At 43.9% G+C, this 15,299-nt stretch overlaps 1 protein-coding gene across 1 annotated transcript in view; it reads left to right on the top strand.

Moving 5' to 3' along the window:
- LOC144755408 (uncharacterized) overlaps positions 1-11,513 on the top strand; it is a 74,517-nt gene extending 63,004 nt beyond the window's left edge. The window contains exon 2 of the mRNA XM_078644319.1: positions 9,059-11,513. Within this exon, the coding sequence (XP_078500445.1) occupies positions 9,746-10,813 (1,068 nt within the window). The 5' untranslated portion in view covers positions 9,059-9,745 and the 3' untranslated portion in view covers positions 10,814-11,513. The remainder of the gene's footprint in view (positions 1-9,058) is intronic.
- The last annotated feature ends 3,786 nt before the right edge of the window (positions 11,514-15,299 follow it).

Genomic DNA, 15,299 nt, shown 5'->3' with positions numbered 1-15,299 from the left:
CCACGAGCTGACGAGCTCAGGGAGTGCCTGCATGCCTTGGAGTGGTGATGGTCCTGAGAAGATTGTGGCAGCATATCCGGCGACCTAACGATATTTTTCCCTACTGATGATGGCAGAAGCCTGAAACACGTGTCTAGGGATACGCGAGAGAAGAATAATGGCACTGGCCTTGAACTTTATGATTTTTGAACTGAACGAGCAACTACAATGAACTTCATTTACCAAGATGCAACAGAGGTAATTCAGCTGGGATATGTTCGCGGTGCTCCCTCCCCCCTTGACTTTAAAAAGGTGCTAGTAGCCATGGGAGGATACAAATGGCAACATGAGCGAAGCTTCTCTTCGAACCGTACAGAACTACCACAGATCTCCGCAGAGCAGCGCCTGCACGCTGGCTCAGGCTCAACCTAATAAAGGACTCTATCCGTTCCAGAGAACACCCATCTAGATGGAATGATAAATACTTTTTCCTTCCCAGTCCCACTCTCATAATAAAGGTTTTTGATTTGTTAACAAGCAGGCCCAGTTCCGCCTTGAAAGTTGAATAAGAGCCAATCAAGCGCTGTAAGGCCAGCGGTGTCCTGGCCATCAAAACTGCATTAGCTGCATAGAAGAGAGCATACAGCCATAAGCCTCCTGCTGAGGGAACATCTCTGCCCTGCGCGTTCAAAACCTCATTACATTTATTGGTGTTCAAGGAAAAAAAGCAAGAGGGCAAGGACACACCCCGTCGTACCCCCTTTTCAATTTTAAATTTCCGAACATTCCTCCTGTTTACCAAATCTGACTACTGTCCCTGCCTCTGTATACGTCTCCCTAATAAAAAGAATGATTGAATTGTTCACTCCCATCGACTCCAAAAGAACCCACAATTTTGAGTGGTTTACGCAGACGAAGGCCGCGAACAAGTCACAAAAGCTGTATAAAACTGGCCCTTTTTTGCACAAACATATTTTGCTGCAAGTAAGGGTGTATTTTGTCCATGGTAGATTGTACACCTCCCCTTTCTAAACCCTTATTGTGTCCCAGCTAAAACATTATATAACAAATGCCCACTCCTCCAGTCTATTTAGGAGCAATCTCCCCATAAGTTTGGCAGTGCTATCCAGCAGGGACATTGGGCGGTAATTTGCAGGATTCGAGGAATTCCCCTTCTTATATATGGGGATAATCACGGATTTGTTCCAAGATACCGGGGTCGCACTTTGGAAACTGTATTAAAAACTTGGGTCAAGGGTGGAGCCCATACATTTTAGGGTACAAAGAAAATATCCAGAGGAACCCCATCTGACCCTGCTGCCTTTGAGGCAGGCGATTGAGAGAGTGCAAGCTCAATTTCCTCTAATGCGAATTCCATCCCCAGATGGTCAGTCATCAAGTCCTAAGGTTTTTTTGTAGCGCTATCCATCTCTACATTAAAAATGCCCTGGAGGAGAGACACCCAGGTCGATTGATCTATATGAATATCAAGAGAGGGGCAGCCCTGATCCTGCAGAAGAAAGGCATTTACCACCCTCCAAAATGCCTTGATATCTTTACTCCTCGAAGCCTCACACAAATGTTCCCATGTTTCATCCTGTAACTCCTTTTTTCTCACCACCCTAGCTGTCTTACAGTCAGCTCGTAGCTTCCTTATCATATCTTTGTTTCTGGGACTTGTTTTAAGAGCAGTGCGAAGATTTTTGGAGGCCTTTGAGCAATTTGTCTCAAACCCCCTTATTGTCGATGGAGTGTTCCTTGTAGCTGGATGTAAAAGATTAGAATTTATAGATATTACAATTTTACTAAATGTATTACTACTTGATGACTATCAGTGTTGGTGTTTAAGCAGGATACAATGTCAGGTAACACCTCCTTTACAACCTTTGGGATGAAGGAAATAGGGTTAATTTTATCTCAATTAAGAGTAGATCCATTTTTCCTACTCAGAATCGGTTCTGGGGTAAATATAGAGCTTGACTTTGCAGAAAGAGGCCAAACAGAACAAAAAAAGAAGGAAAGCATGATCAATGAACTCTGCCAACTCGGCTATGGATTACTTAATACATCTCTTAAAATTAGTCTGAATATTTGTAAAATCAGATGTCGAGGTAATTCCTGTACGATGAAAGGAGAGAGAGAGAGAGTTAGGATTTATAAAGCGCATGGCTGCCCGGGAGCGTCCCAGCGATGGAGTACAGAGGACAACTAAGGATATCTGGGGGGAGCACAGGCTTTTACGCGTCCTGTGGGAACAGGAACGGTTTCAAGAGCTTTCGGAATTTCAGATAGCACGGTTCGGTTCGAAGCCTGACCGGAAGGGAATTCCAAAAGGTCGCAGCATTAACCGAAAAACGGCGCCCTCCAGTTCGGGCCTTCCTGACTCTTTGTACTGTGGCCAGATTACCGTGAGCAGAGCACAGAGTCCTGGTGGCCTTGTAGGAGTAGACCATGTTTCCAAGGATAGGGGGCCCCTTGCCCTGAAGGGATTTATGGGTAATAAACAAGAACTTAAATTTAATCCTTTCCCGGATTGGCAACCAGTGGAGGGCTTTGAGTGCAGGTTTGACCGATGATCTCCGGGGAGTGCCTATAAGCAGCCTGGCCGCCGAGTTCTGGACGCGCTGAAGGATGTTAATAGTTGATTCTGGGGCGGCCAAAAAAAGGGCATTGCTATAGTCTAATCTGGACAGGATTAGACCTTGAATAAGCAACTTCCTGGATTGTGCCGGTAGTAGGGGAAGGATCTTACGGGCTGAACGGAGTAAGCCCACATAGGTGCCGGCAGTCTTTTTTGCCTGTGTCCTGAAGGAGAGGTCCTGCTCAAGCCACACCCCTAAGCTTTTAAGTTCCTTCTTCAATGCGGGGAAGTCTCCCAGGCACAAGGGCCAGATGGAGATAGGAAGAGATGTTATTTGCTGGCCTAAAAGCATGAGTTCTGTCTTTGTGCCATTCAATTTAAGTCAGGAGTCACACATCCATGCGTGAATTTCAGAGAGGCAGTTATGCAGGTTTTCCGTACTACCCTTCTCCAGGGAAAGCGAGACGACCAGCTGGGTGTCGTCTGCGTACGTAATAACTTTAATCCCAAAGGGAGTAACCACATCCTCCAGGGGGGCCATATAAACGTTAAACAAAGTATGGCTCAGTGATAAGCCCTGAGGAACCCCACACTGGAGGGGGATTGACTTGGAGTGCGTGCTTCCTTCCCAAACTTGGAAGGTTCTATTCTTCAGAAAGGATGTGAGCCACAACAGTGCTGTGCCCGTTACCCCTAAATTAGAGAGGCGCTGGACTAAGATCTTATGGTCCACCGTATCAAAGGCTGCACTTAGATCCAGGAGGATCAGCGCCGCTGATCCTCCCGAATCCAAGATGCACCTTGCCTCCTCGACCACTGCTAATAGAGCGGTCTCAGTACCCTGCCCTGGGCGGAAACCAGTTTGAGAGGTGCGAAGCAGCCTATTGGAGACCTGGTAGGAGAGAGATTGGTCGGAAGTTGGCTAACTCCAGAGGATCAAGTTCAGTTTCTTTTAATAGCGCCTTTACTATAGCCTGCTTCCAACCAGGGGGGACAACCCCTTGATCAAAGGAGGCGTTAATAAGGTCCGTAGCCAAGGGGGAGATGGTAGGTCCCACGTGTTGTAGAATATACATAGGTGCCGGGTCATTAGGGGATCCACTCTTCATGGAGGACAGAGCAATTTGGAAGTCTTCCCTAGATATCTGCGCAAAGGAATCCAGAGAAGGGCCAGAGATTGGAGCAGTGGAGTCCGCAGGAACATATGTATGGCCCTTTGCGGTAGAGATTGTAGTGTCCTGAATTAACAGTGTTTCGGTACAGATCTACAATTAAGCAATGCCAAGCTCACATACTTCGAAGTCAAGGGATTACCTTTCGGAAGTGGAACATCCGAGTTGAATGTCAATGGTTCTAAAGGAGATATTCTGGGCCTTAAATGAAAGAGCTCTTCCCGCGAATACCTCATACGATACTCAGGTGAAATGGACATTGTATCTGGCCCTGGGCCCGGTCTGGCCCGGACGGGAAATGACATTCATTTTGTAGCGCTGAGGCCCCAAATCAGCCTGCGCACTAGACCGCTGACCTGGTCCTCCTGCAATATGGCGCCCGAAGTCTGCGCCGGGGGGATTACGGCCGGTGATTATCCGTGAGCCCAAATTCGGCTCTTCACAAGGTAGGGGGTCCCTATGGGTCAGTATTTCAACACCAAATTCTCAATTGAATCCAAGCACTGTAAAAGCGAAATTAAAACAACATAGACGCACAAAAGGTACGTGTTTTAAAATAAAGTGCACCCAGCATAAGATTAAACAATTTAGGTTTCGCGTTCCCTGACTCCCGGCTTTTCACCTCAGGAGTCCTAGTACTCTAGGGGTTGACCAGTCATGAATTGATACAGGTTTATTATAACTAGGTCCCAAGTTAATGAAAAAATGTTTGAAATGCTTCCGTAGTTATGATGCATAAAATGGACTAGCAATGAATCATTAGTGTCAATTACCCCACAAATACATTAGTCCGAATTGGGGCTACAGTACACGTGAAAATCCCGAGCTCAAATCAAAAAAATTGAACATGTTTGGTATGTTAACAGAGATTCCAATATTCCCGCCAACTAATCTGTCACCTGTGTAGAATTCTTAAAATTATTATAATAAAAATGAATGTGTAACAAATCAATTTCCCCAGAACCTTCATCGACGATAACATGAAAATGGGGTGAGTCATTGATAAAGGTCACCTTAGTTAGGGTGATCGTGTTTGCTACAATTCTGAGTAAGCCCCCCTTAGATCTACCTGCTGCTGATGCAACTGCTGGCGTAACAAAGGAGCTGTAGCCATTTACATAGACAAACTGCTCTGCCCAATTTTCCTGTAAGCAGATATCAGAATTCGTAAACACTTCTGATTATCCTTTTTGTTTTCATAGCCCGCTAAATTCCTAGAGAGAATCTTTATATCACTTAGGGACTCCTGCGACCAAATCGCTGTCTGTACTGGTGAGAAGGATGATGTAGGGTCAATTGGGAAGGATGTAATACTGCTTAGTGGATCTAAAATGACCAACTGAACCCTCTCCACGGGTACCAAACCAGAAACCGTTTAAAAATCGTTATAAAGAACAGACTGAGGAGGCAAATGATTTAGTGGAAAGATCAGTCAATCACATGCCTCTATATCTTCCAACAATGACTACTTATTTGATAGGGCAAGGGCATCGAAAGCCACCTGCGCAGGCTTATGTCCATTTTTCACTAAAGATAGGCCCTGGATGAATACGGTGGAACTATGTACTGGTGCGGACCTATAAAAAATCCCAACAAGACTGCATAAATCTGAGATTGGAGTGAAGGGACAACCAGTAAACTCCCTAATAGGTCTCTCACTAGCCATTCATTATCAAAGTTTAAAATAACCAGTCATATTGGTTGGTTTTACACCAGACCCAATTCACTGCATTCTTTTGGCCAATATGAAATGATTTTGGATGAGATGACCTTGATTAGAGTTTTGAGTCATCCAGTGTCGAGCTTTGGCCATCAGCTGAAGTGAAGATTTTCTAAGATTGGGACGTAATAAAGGCACGTTGACTAAAACTTGAACATACTGACAAGCTGCAGGAGGGAAGTCAATGTATTGCTGATTTGGTCTGCTATGGGCCTGAGTAGACGGGGGATTAATCTTAACCTGTGGTCTTGATAAGTCATGTGATTGCCCCTTACCCATAGACTCTTGTATGGTCACCTGTGGTGGGCAACACCTAGGGACCAAATCTACATGGTCTGGTCGTGTAGGATCCCTGCTGGGGGCCAACTGATTTTCAACACAAGGATGACCAATAGAAGTAGAGGGCGATTTAGCTAACTCACGACCATGGATCATGTTTTCACAATTAAAACGCAAATTATGAGTTTCACAATTATAATTTTTAAGAGTTTTACAGACATCAGAGGGGATGACCGTAGGTGCTATCTGTAGAATCTAAACGGGCATAGATTGGTTGCAAAAGTAGTTTGAAGTTATCAAGAAGATCACACCAATATGAGGAAAATGTAGTCTCTGAAAGTTGCTGGCTATTTATACATGTGGAACTCGCTGGCAGAGAAACCTTTCTGATCTTTTTTGGCAGGACACTTGGAGGGCCGTGTCTCATAACCTCTTTTTCATTTACCATTTACGGAGGTAGCGTCAGTTGGTTTCCCACTAAATGTAGAGGCAGGCTAGGAATGTTCGGGGGTTGTACAGGGACTGCCGGTAATTCTGGAAGAAAAACAACTAGACTAGATGACTGCCCTGTCCCTAACCCTAACAAAATTCTCATTTCTGTGAGTGTGATTTATTTTTTCTAATGCCGATGTTGCCTTGGCCAGAAAGGTATTTAAAGAGGTAACATTTACCCCCTCTGTTACTCTCAGCTTTTTCTTGCCCATGGTGGGCCTGTAACGGGGGAGTGTAGAAGTTAGAGGGGGGGGCCCAGACTCCTCTGGGCTCTGACAGACATGGATGGGTCTGCCCTTGGCCCATGTAGAGGTACCACGCTGCTGCCTTTAAGCAGCTGTAGTCCGTGCCCCGGCTCTGCTCCGATGCGGCCCCCACAGCGGGACCTCGCTGCTGCCTTTAAGCGCCTCTGGGTGCGGGAAGAGTGCTGGATCGTGTGGTGGAGCCTCAGGGCTCTAGTCAGTGCCATGGCTCTGCTCTGATGTGTACCCCACAGTGGGACCTCACTGCTGCCTTTAAGCACCTCCGGGCGCAGGAAGAGTGATGCGGCATGTGGTGGAGCCTGGGGACTGTATTCAGTGCCACGGCCCTGCTCCAATGCATCCCCAGGGAATCTCTAGTAGAGTGCACTCACTTCAATTGTCCAACTTGAGCATATTTGGAGACTTGAATCTTCATCTTCATCTAATCAACAATAAAGAAATCCAGGACTTTACTAATGACCTGGCCACTTTCTATTTAGCTCAGTTAGTAAAACATTCAGCTATGAGGCCGGCCATCAGCTGGACCCTGTTTTTTCCAACCTGGCCACACTTCAAACTGCTCCCCCTATTCCAGTGACCTGGTCAAACCATTATTTGGTGCCTATGACTATTGATAAACCTAGCATTGAAAAAACATTACCGGTAACCCCACAATGAGAAAGCAGTAGCATAAACTGGACCCTTCTGCCTTTTCAAGGTTTATCGAAAGGAGTGTGCCTCTAGTAGACTTCAATGTAGAACGAGCGGAGACTTCCACCAAAGCATGGAAATCCGCTCTATTGTGAACAACCTGATTAAACCTACCTCCACTCCCAGATTAGCGGAAGCTTCTGACAGCCACTGCAGCAAGCTTGGTCAGTGATCTTTATCTTTACTTTAACAGGGGTGAGGAAACAGTCAAACCTTTCTCTCTTGACACAGGGGCCTACCACTCGCAATGGGCTTCCTTGGACCAATTGGCTCTACATGACGCAGATTCTATTTCCACCTTAATGCGTGAAGTGAAATCTCGATCTCCAGATCACCCATTTAAACCTGATAATATTTTGAAATTTCAGGAGAGCGTCACACCCATATTTCTAGCATTAGCCAAACTCACGCTGAGCACAGAAGAAGTATCAATATGGAAACTGGCCAAGGTGATCCATAATTAAATGCCACAGCTCCAGAAAACTATTGACCAATTTCTCCATCTAGGCTGACGATTTTGCCTCTCTGCGGCTGTGTTTCATAGGATCCATTTATGTCCCTTGCTGATATTGTCTCACACCCGGACCCTCGCCTTCCCCTCAAGGCAGGCAGTCTCCAGCTGTTGTGCGATCTAAGGCTCTGCTCTTCTCTTGTAAAGGGTCAAAGTGGTAACACCCCTGCAGCAAGTGCCTCTATCAGCCGCAGGAATAAGATATAGTGCACACCAATACCCAGCCCAGTAAAGGTCTGAAACAGACCGAAAAAGGAGCATGTACCTACATGTTCGCCTCCTCTGTTTGTACCTCATTAGTAGCTACCTGCGCACTTCCTCCGTTTGTATGTCCCGGGCGAGCCTCTTTAATGACGCTTGTGATCCTGGTACTGCCAAGCATGGCCGTTTGTCTATCAGATCATTACCTGATGTCTGCTGTGTACATCAAGTCACTCCTCTGCTTTAGTTGTGAGTGAACCCTGTGGAGCGAGTACACAGACATAAGGGAGTATGGAAGGCGATGAACAGGGAGTAAGGTGAAGCTGATTTCAAGAAATGCCCAAAGGTGTAAATGCTGCACGCACCCTCAAGCAACAGACATCTTGTCCCACTCTGCCAACGCTCCATCCACCCACAGAGTAGCATGCTGGCACCAAACGGAAAACATTAAGTCAGATGCCCTGGCAAGGTAGAAAAAGACAAAAAGCAGATATGTATTGACAGCAGAGATATCTCAGGTATATTACAGGTTGTGATGGAATCTCTATAATCAATGCTGTAATCTTCCCACAAATGCTTGAACCAACCCCAGGAAAGTGGCAAAGATAACTTAACAAACAGAAAAGTAAAGACAGGAGTTGGAACTTCAGCTGCTCGAGTGTGATCAGAAAAGTATTGTCAAGAAGAGAGTGAATGGAGCTTCATTTCTTATATACTTCCTGGAGCGTTACCTTTATTATATACTTCCTGAAGAGTTTTGTTTGTGATAGGGTTCTTGAAAGGGTTACTGTTGTTATACACTTCCTGAAACTGAAGTGACAGCAGCACATCCTGATCCATCTCTTTTTCCACAATCCCTTCTTGTTTAAATAAAATGTTGCCCATGTTGCATCTTCCTAAAGCTGTACCTCTAGCGAGTGGGCACTCCATGTGTACTCTTTCTGTACTAAGTTACTTTGTGAACACTGGAAAATCATCTCCTTTTCTGAAGTAAGTAAGAGTGACATGTTCAATGAAAGATTTAGTTAAATATCTGTGTATGGTGAAATATCTCTTGGTAACTTTCATAAATGGTAAAGAAGAGATATCTTTTACAACTAGTTAAATATTGTGTATTCACATTCTCTTACATTTCCATGTAGTGATTTTAAATCTCTTTACATCCAATAGGAAACCTGCCTTGAATGCACAAAGGATCGCGAAGAATGACAGTAATCGTGCAATTCTGAAAAAAGTGGTCAGAAAAAATGAGCTCCAATATTCAGGAAAAGATCTGCACAGTCAGAGACTGAGGACCCTGAACATAAACTGATAGATCCTGGAAGAAGCAGTCAAGAGCATATCAGTGGATGAACGCAACAGGACTAAGAAATGACCTCTAGAAAATTAAGGCAACAACACTGACAAACCACCTCCTGTAGAAACTGGCCTCCACCACCAGCGTTGATCATGTGTTTGAGGTGGATACAGCAATGCTCTGCTTCCTGTAATGATGGCAGACCACCACTCAGCGTGCTAAGTGTATTATAAACTCTTTCTGGCCAAACCACATGAGCACGAGAAAAACACAAGGTAGTGGAGCCAGACAACTGAAGGGTAATAGAAAGACAGGGTCTTTGATCTACAACAGACTGTGCTAATTTGCATCGACCAGAAGGAAGACTAATCTTTACCCGTAACACACAAAACTATTATGCAATCTAAAGACATACCCACCTACAAAGAAGCTTTACTTGCCAAAATAATAATATATGTAGCTGGCGAATCTTGTATTTCATTGTGAAATCTGAAATCAACCATCCCAAAATACCACACACACACCGGGAATGTGAGAATAACACAAGTGCTTTATCAACCATGTTAGCTCCTCAGGAAACGCAGTCATGGGATGCAGACAATTATAAACCCAACCCACAGACACTAACCAAGAAAGAAAAATCATACCCATGCAGCAAGAGCTTTAGTTTGTCATCGCTACTAAAGAACCATAAGGAAACACACACAGGAGAAGCAACGTGCAATTGCAATGAATGTATGAAGAACTTTAGTCAGTTAACACTCCTAAAAGATAATCAGCGAACACACACAGGGGAAAAATCATACCATTGCAATGAAGGTGCGAAGAACTTCAGTCAGTTATCACAACTCCAAAGACATCAGCGAACACACACTGGGGGAAAACCGTACCATTGCACTGAATGTGTGAAGAAATTCAGTCCGTTATTAGACCTCCAAGTACATAAACATAATCGAACACACACAGGGGAAAAACCATTCAAGTGCAATGAATGTGGAAGTCGTTTTAGTGATTCCTCAAATCTCAGGAGTCATCAGCGAACACACACAGGGGAAAACCCATTCCAGTGCAGTGAATGTGGAAAGAGCTTCAGTCAGTTATCACATCTCCAATCACATCAGCGAACACACACTGGGGAAAAACCATACCATTGCAATGAATGTGGAAGTAGTTTTAGTCAATCCTCAACTCTCAGGGGTCATCAGCGAACACACACAAGGGAAAAGCCATTCCAGTGCAATGAATGTGTGAAGAGCTTCGGTCGGTCATCAGACCTACAAAAACATAATCGAACACACACTGGGGAAAAACCATTCCAGTGCAGTGAATGTGGAAGTAGTTTTAGTGATTCCTCAAAACTCAGGAGTCATCAGCGAACACACACAGGGGAAAAACCATTCCAGTGCAGTGAATGTGGAAGTAGTTTTAGTAATTCCTCAACTCTCAGGAGTCATCAGCGAACACACACAGGGGAAAAACCATTCAAGTGCAGTGAATGTGTAAAGAGCTTCAGTCAGTTATCACATCTCCAAAGACATCAGCGAACACACACTTTGGAAAAACCATACCATTGCAATGAATGTGGAAGTAGTTTTAGTCAATCCTCAAATCTCAGGAGTCATCAGTAAACACACACAGGGGAAAAACCATTCAAGTGCAGTGAATGTGCAAAGAGCTTTAGTGGGTCATCACAGCTACAAAAACATATTCGAACACACACTGGGGAAAAACCATTCCAGTGCAGTGAATGTATGAAGAGCTTTAGTCAGTTATCAAACCTACAGAGACATCAGCGAACACACACAGGGGAAAAACCGTACCATTGCACTGAATGTGTGAAGAGCTTCTGTCGGTTATCAACCCTCCGGAGCCACCAGCGAACACACACAGGGGAAAAACCATCACCACCCAGCCAGTGAGGAACAGCAACGAGACTGCTCTTCAGCACATCCATCCTTATACATAACACACTACAGAGGTTTGCTCCAGGGTCAAACTCACTTTACTTTCACGTTAACAGCAACAAGTTCTAAACTGGAGATTCTATATTTAGGAACAAGGGGTTTATACTTCCATTAGTGGCATAATACATTTGAAACCCAATGCTTTATAGATCTGTATGAATGATACATAACCAAACACCACCCATGTATGGACATCCAAGAGCCTTTAAAAACCACACCACTGAGGTGTGTACCAGGATCAAATTCAATTTACTTCAAAGTTAACATGAACTAAATTATTATACAGCAAGAACAATCATGATGCTATGAAATGTACACAATGATTTGTTTTTAGATACGTAATAAAACAACAAATTTTTTTAAATTTAAGGTATTTGACTGCTGAGTGCATTTAAGGCGATCTTAAATGTGATTTATTCCCTAAACTATAAAGATAATTTGTGATGTCAGCGAGAAGCCTAGTTTATTTGGCAACAGAGGGGTAAAATCTCGACAGCATAACTGTTTCAGCTGGGAGTCTGGCGCAGGTTGTATCAGAGGGGACTATTCTCCCCAGGGTGCCTTCTCTTAGAGTGAGAAGCGGTTCTTTGCTTGAGGTGGTTCTACCTCTCCTTCTTTGTTAATGAAGAGAGAAGTGCTACCAGTAATACTGAGATCTGGGATTCACTCCTGTTTTGGGAACTTATTCAGTCGTTTTTACCCAATCAATACCTGATTTATTTAGGAAAGCTAAAATATGTCTGTATCTTGGCAGTCCTCTTGTTATTAATCCATAAAATACAACAGGGATTTAAACATGAATTTGTCAAATACAAAATTGTCTTTTTTTGTAAGGTTCTTATATAGCGCTGCTTTGTCTAATAATGTCTGATGGGTTTTCTTCAAGAGCCCTTTCTTCTTCGGAAGAAGTTTTCCATCGACAGACCCAATGGGATTTCCGATGAAAGGCTGACAATCTGTCCAACTTTTAACAGGGCTGGTGGGTGGGCCGTTGGTTTGGCTGGTATAAAGCCATTTTTGATAGAGTGCCCTGAATCCAGCCCATCTTTCTTTAGTAATTTTTCTATTTTGAGTTACATTTGAAGACTGTTCCTCTCATTTATAGTGTGACAGGGGTCCAAAGTCTGCCAGAGTAACAGGCGTAACAACTTCCACTCCCCCGTTGGACTACCATCCACCATATTTAGCAATCTCCACCAACCTGGCCATCCCTGTGTCTTCAGAGGAGCAACAGGAGCTCCTCTAAAACCACCTAAAGTTTGCTGAGTTGCTGCCATTTTTCACAAGGTTGCCCAACAGACTTTTTGGTATTGCTCCTAAAGTGAGCGTTTGCTTTTTGTAAAACCAATAAATAATGTACTTGAAACACTGAGAGCTTTCAACAAGGGAGTCTAGGTCATTATTCCTAGATTTTTTCCGTTTGAGACTGGCAGTCTTTTCATTGTGTTCCTGAAGAGAAACAAGTAGGTCAGAATGCCCTACCATAAGTAGGGTGGACGGTCTGATGTACTTACACCAACAGCCCCAGGTTTTTCGGTCATTGTTGTGAGGGTTCCTGAGGTTGTCACCTCTGTTCAAACAGAGGGGAACATTCATAGCTTCTTCTCACCAACCTCCAAAATTCTCCAATTTATTTTTATAATTCTTGTAATACAATTTGCTAATGGATTATACATGAGAACCACGGCCATGCTTTCTTCTCTTACTCATGCATAAGAGTGCTGGAGGTTGTCTCTATGATTCTTGGCCTCTTCTTCACCTGCTTTAGTCCTTCTGGGGTAACCTCTTCCACCAATTTATCCTTCAAGGATTCCTGTTGTTTTATTAAAGAGCCTTATTTGAACAGTTTCTCCAAATTTGTAAAACTGTTAAAAGTGGAGATTCTTCCTTACAGACCTTGGTTGGAAGTTTGCAACATTGTGTCTGGTGTTGTGTAAAACCGGTGTGTCTTTCTCCAAGGCTGTGCTGTTGCATCAAATGTTGTATAAAAGCAGTGTTCCTCCATCTGAGGCTGTGCTCTCTTTGGCTGCAAAAGGACTTAAGTAAAGCATTGTCTCTCCATACACTTGCTGCTGACTGCAGCATCATTGTGTCCACCTTCTACCTGGGATCCTATTGATTTGCTGCTGACTGTAGCGCCGTAGTGACCACTTTCTACGTGGGATCCTAACTGTTTCTCACGATCATTAATGGGACGCAGAAGCTGCAGAAACAAGGCTATGAGGATTCACTAATAATGTGTTGTTATCAAAATGTTACAGATCACAATGCCCATTCGCAATAAGCCAAATTGGCGTGCTCAATTAAATGCTGTGGCTCTGTCTGTTTTGGCAAATATCTTAAGCTATTGATCGTCTTCATCTAAGTCTTACAGAATGGTGAACACAGGCAGATCGACCATTGTATACACCACACTTTATTAATGGGAAACCTGTGTGGGAGAATCCATTAATTCGACTGTTTAAAATGGAATAAGGATAAGCATACCTCGTTTACTGACATATCAGATGTTATGATGTGGTAACGTAGTCTTTATTTTGTTAAATGCCTGGCCTGAGAATCCCTATCTCTCTCTGATAGGTCTATCAAGTCTAATTGACCATGCTTTTGCATTTCAGACAGCAATCCTTTTGATGCGTTGGCTAGGCAGTGTTCTCTTGGAATTCTGTTCTCAATTTCCAGCTGTACAAAACATTTTTAACACCAGTGGTTTATCCGGCCTTTCCTGAGCGACCAAATTCTCTGTGTAGCTACTTGTCTCAAACACTAGGAAGCTTGAACATCTGGTCTCAAAATGCTTATGTCATTAGAACAATCTTCAAGCACAAAAATAAAAATACATATATTACCTAAACATTGTTTACATGATTATATGGTCATCACAGACAATATTATTTTCCTAAATAGATAACTAGACACACAACTGTTGTAAATTCCCAAAACCCTATCCTGTCTGTGTTTGGCCGATATGCAGCATGTCATTATCTTTCGGAGAACTCATGAATGTTTCAATTCATCCAAACAATAACTTTGCCACCACAGAAGGCGACACAAGTCTGCTACCAGCTCCATGATATCTGCCTTTCAAGGTCTGACAGTGAATGTGAAAAATATACATTAAGTTTAAGTTTAAAATATTTATAAAGCGCAACATACACCTGGGCGGTTTCTTGGCGCTAAGTAGCAGGCAGCTAACTGAGCTAGAACAGTGACTAAGGCGACAACTGGAAGACAGGCAATTTGCTAAAGAAGAGCCTGAGAAAATAAAAAGGTCTTCAAAGTTTTACGAAAACTGGAGTACTCGGTGAGGGACCTGAGATGAAAGGGGAGAGAGTTCCAGAACATGGGGGCGAGAGTGGAAAATTTAGAGCCACCCTGTTTTTTTTTCCGGTAACGAGGTACAGCTAAGAGGAGTTGTACCGAGGAGCGGAGGTCTCTGCCAGGGACGTAAGCCTTGATGGCTGAGGATATGAATAGGGGGGCCAGGCCAGTCCTGGCCTGAAACGCCATGCAGCCTAGTTTAAACAGGGCGCGTTCCCGCACAGGGAGCCAGTGAAGAGTTTTCAGGAGGGGGGAAGTGTGATGGAATTTAGGAAGACCGAAAGCAAGGCGAGCAGCCTGGTTCTGCACTAATTGCAGCTTACGGAGGCTGTACTGAGGGATGCCATTATACAGAATGTTCCCGTAGTCCAGGCGGGACAGGACCAGTGCGGACATAATTAGCTTGAGTGCAGGGAAAGAAAAGAAATGGGAGATAGAACGGATAGTACGGAGAGTAAGAAAGCAAGAGGAAACCACCGAACCAATCTGGGAGTGCATAGTAAGTTGATTATTTAGCTTAATACCAAGAGTCTTAACAGAGGGAACAGGGGTAGGAGGAGAGCCAAAGGAGGGGGGCCAAAAGAGAGAATTCCAGGGACTGGAGCAACCACCCGTCACCACAAGTTCCGTTTTATCGGGATTGAGTTTCAGGTGGTTGAAGTTCATCCAGTCCCTGGTGAAAGATAGAATAGATTGGAAATTAGAAATAGAGTCAGGAGTAGAAGAAAGATTAAAGATGAGCTGGAGGTCATCGGCATAGTTATATACCGTGACCTCCAGTTGCTGTAGAGCAAAGATGAGCGGAGCGATATAGAAATTAAACAGTAAA

Source organism: Lissotriton helveticus, chromosome 1_1, assembly GCF_964261635.1.
Source record: "Lissotriton helveticus chromosome 1_1, aLisHel1.1, whole genome shotgun sequence".
Taxonomy (NCBI): Eukaryota; Metazoa; Chordata; class Amphibia; order Caudata; family Salamandridae; genus Lissotriton; species Lissotriton helveticus.
The sequence above is the reverse complement of the archived record's forward strand: the minus strand, read 5'-3'. Positions and strand labels throughout refer to the sequence as shown.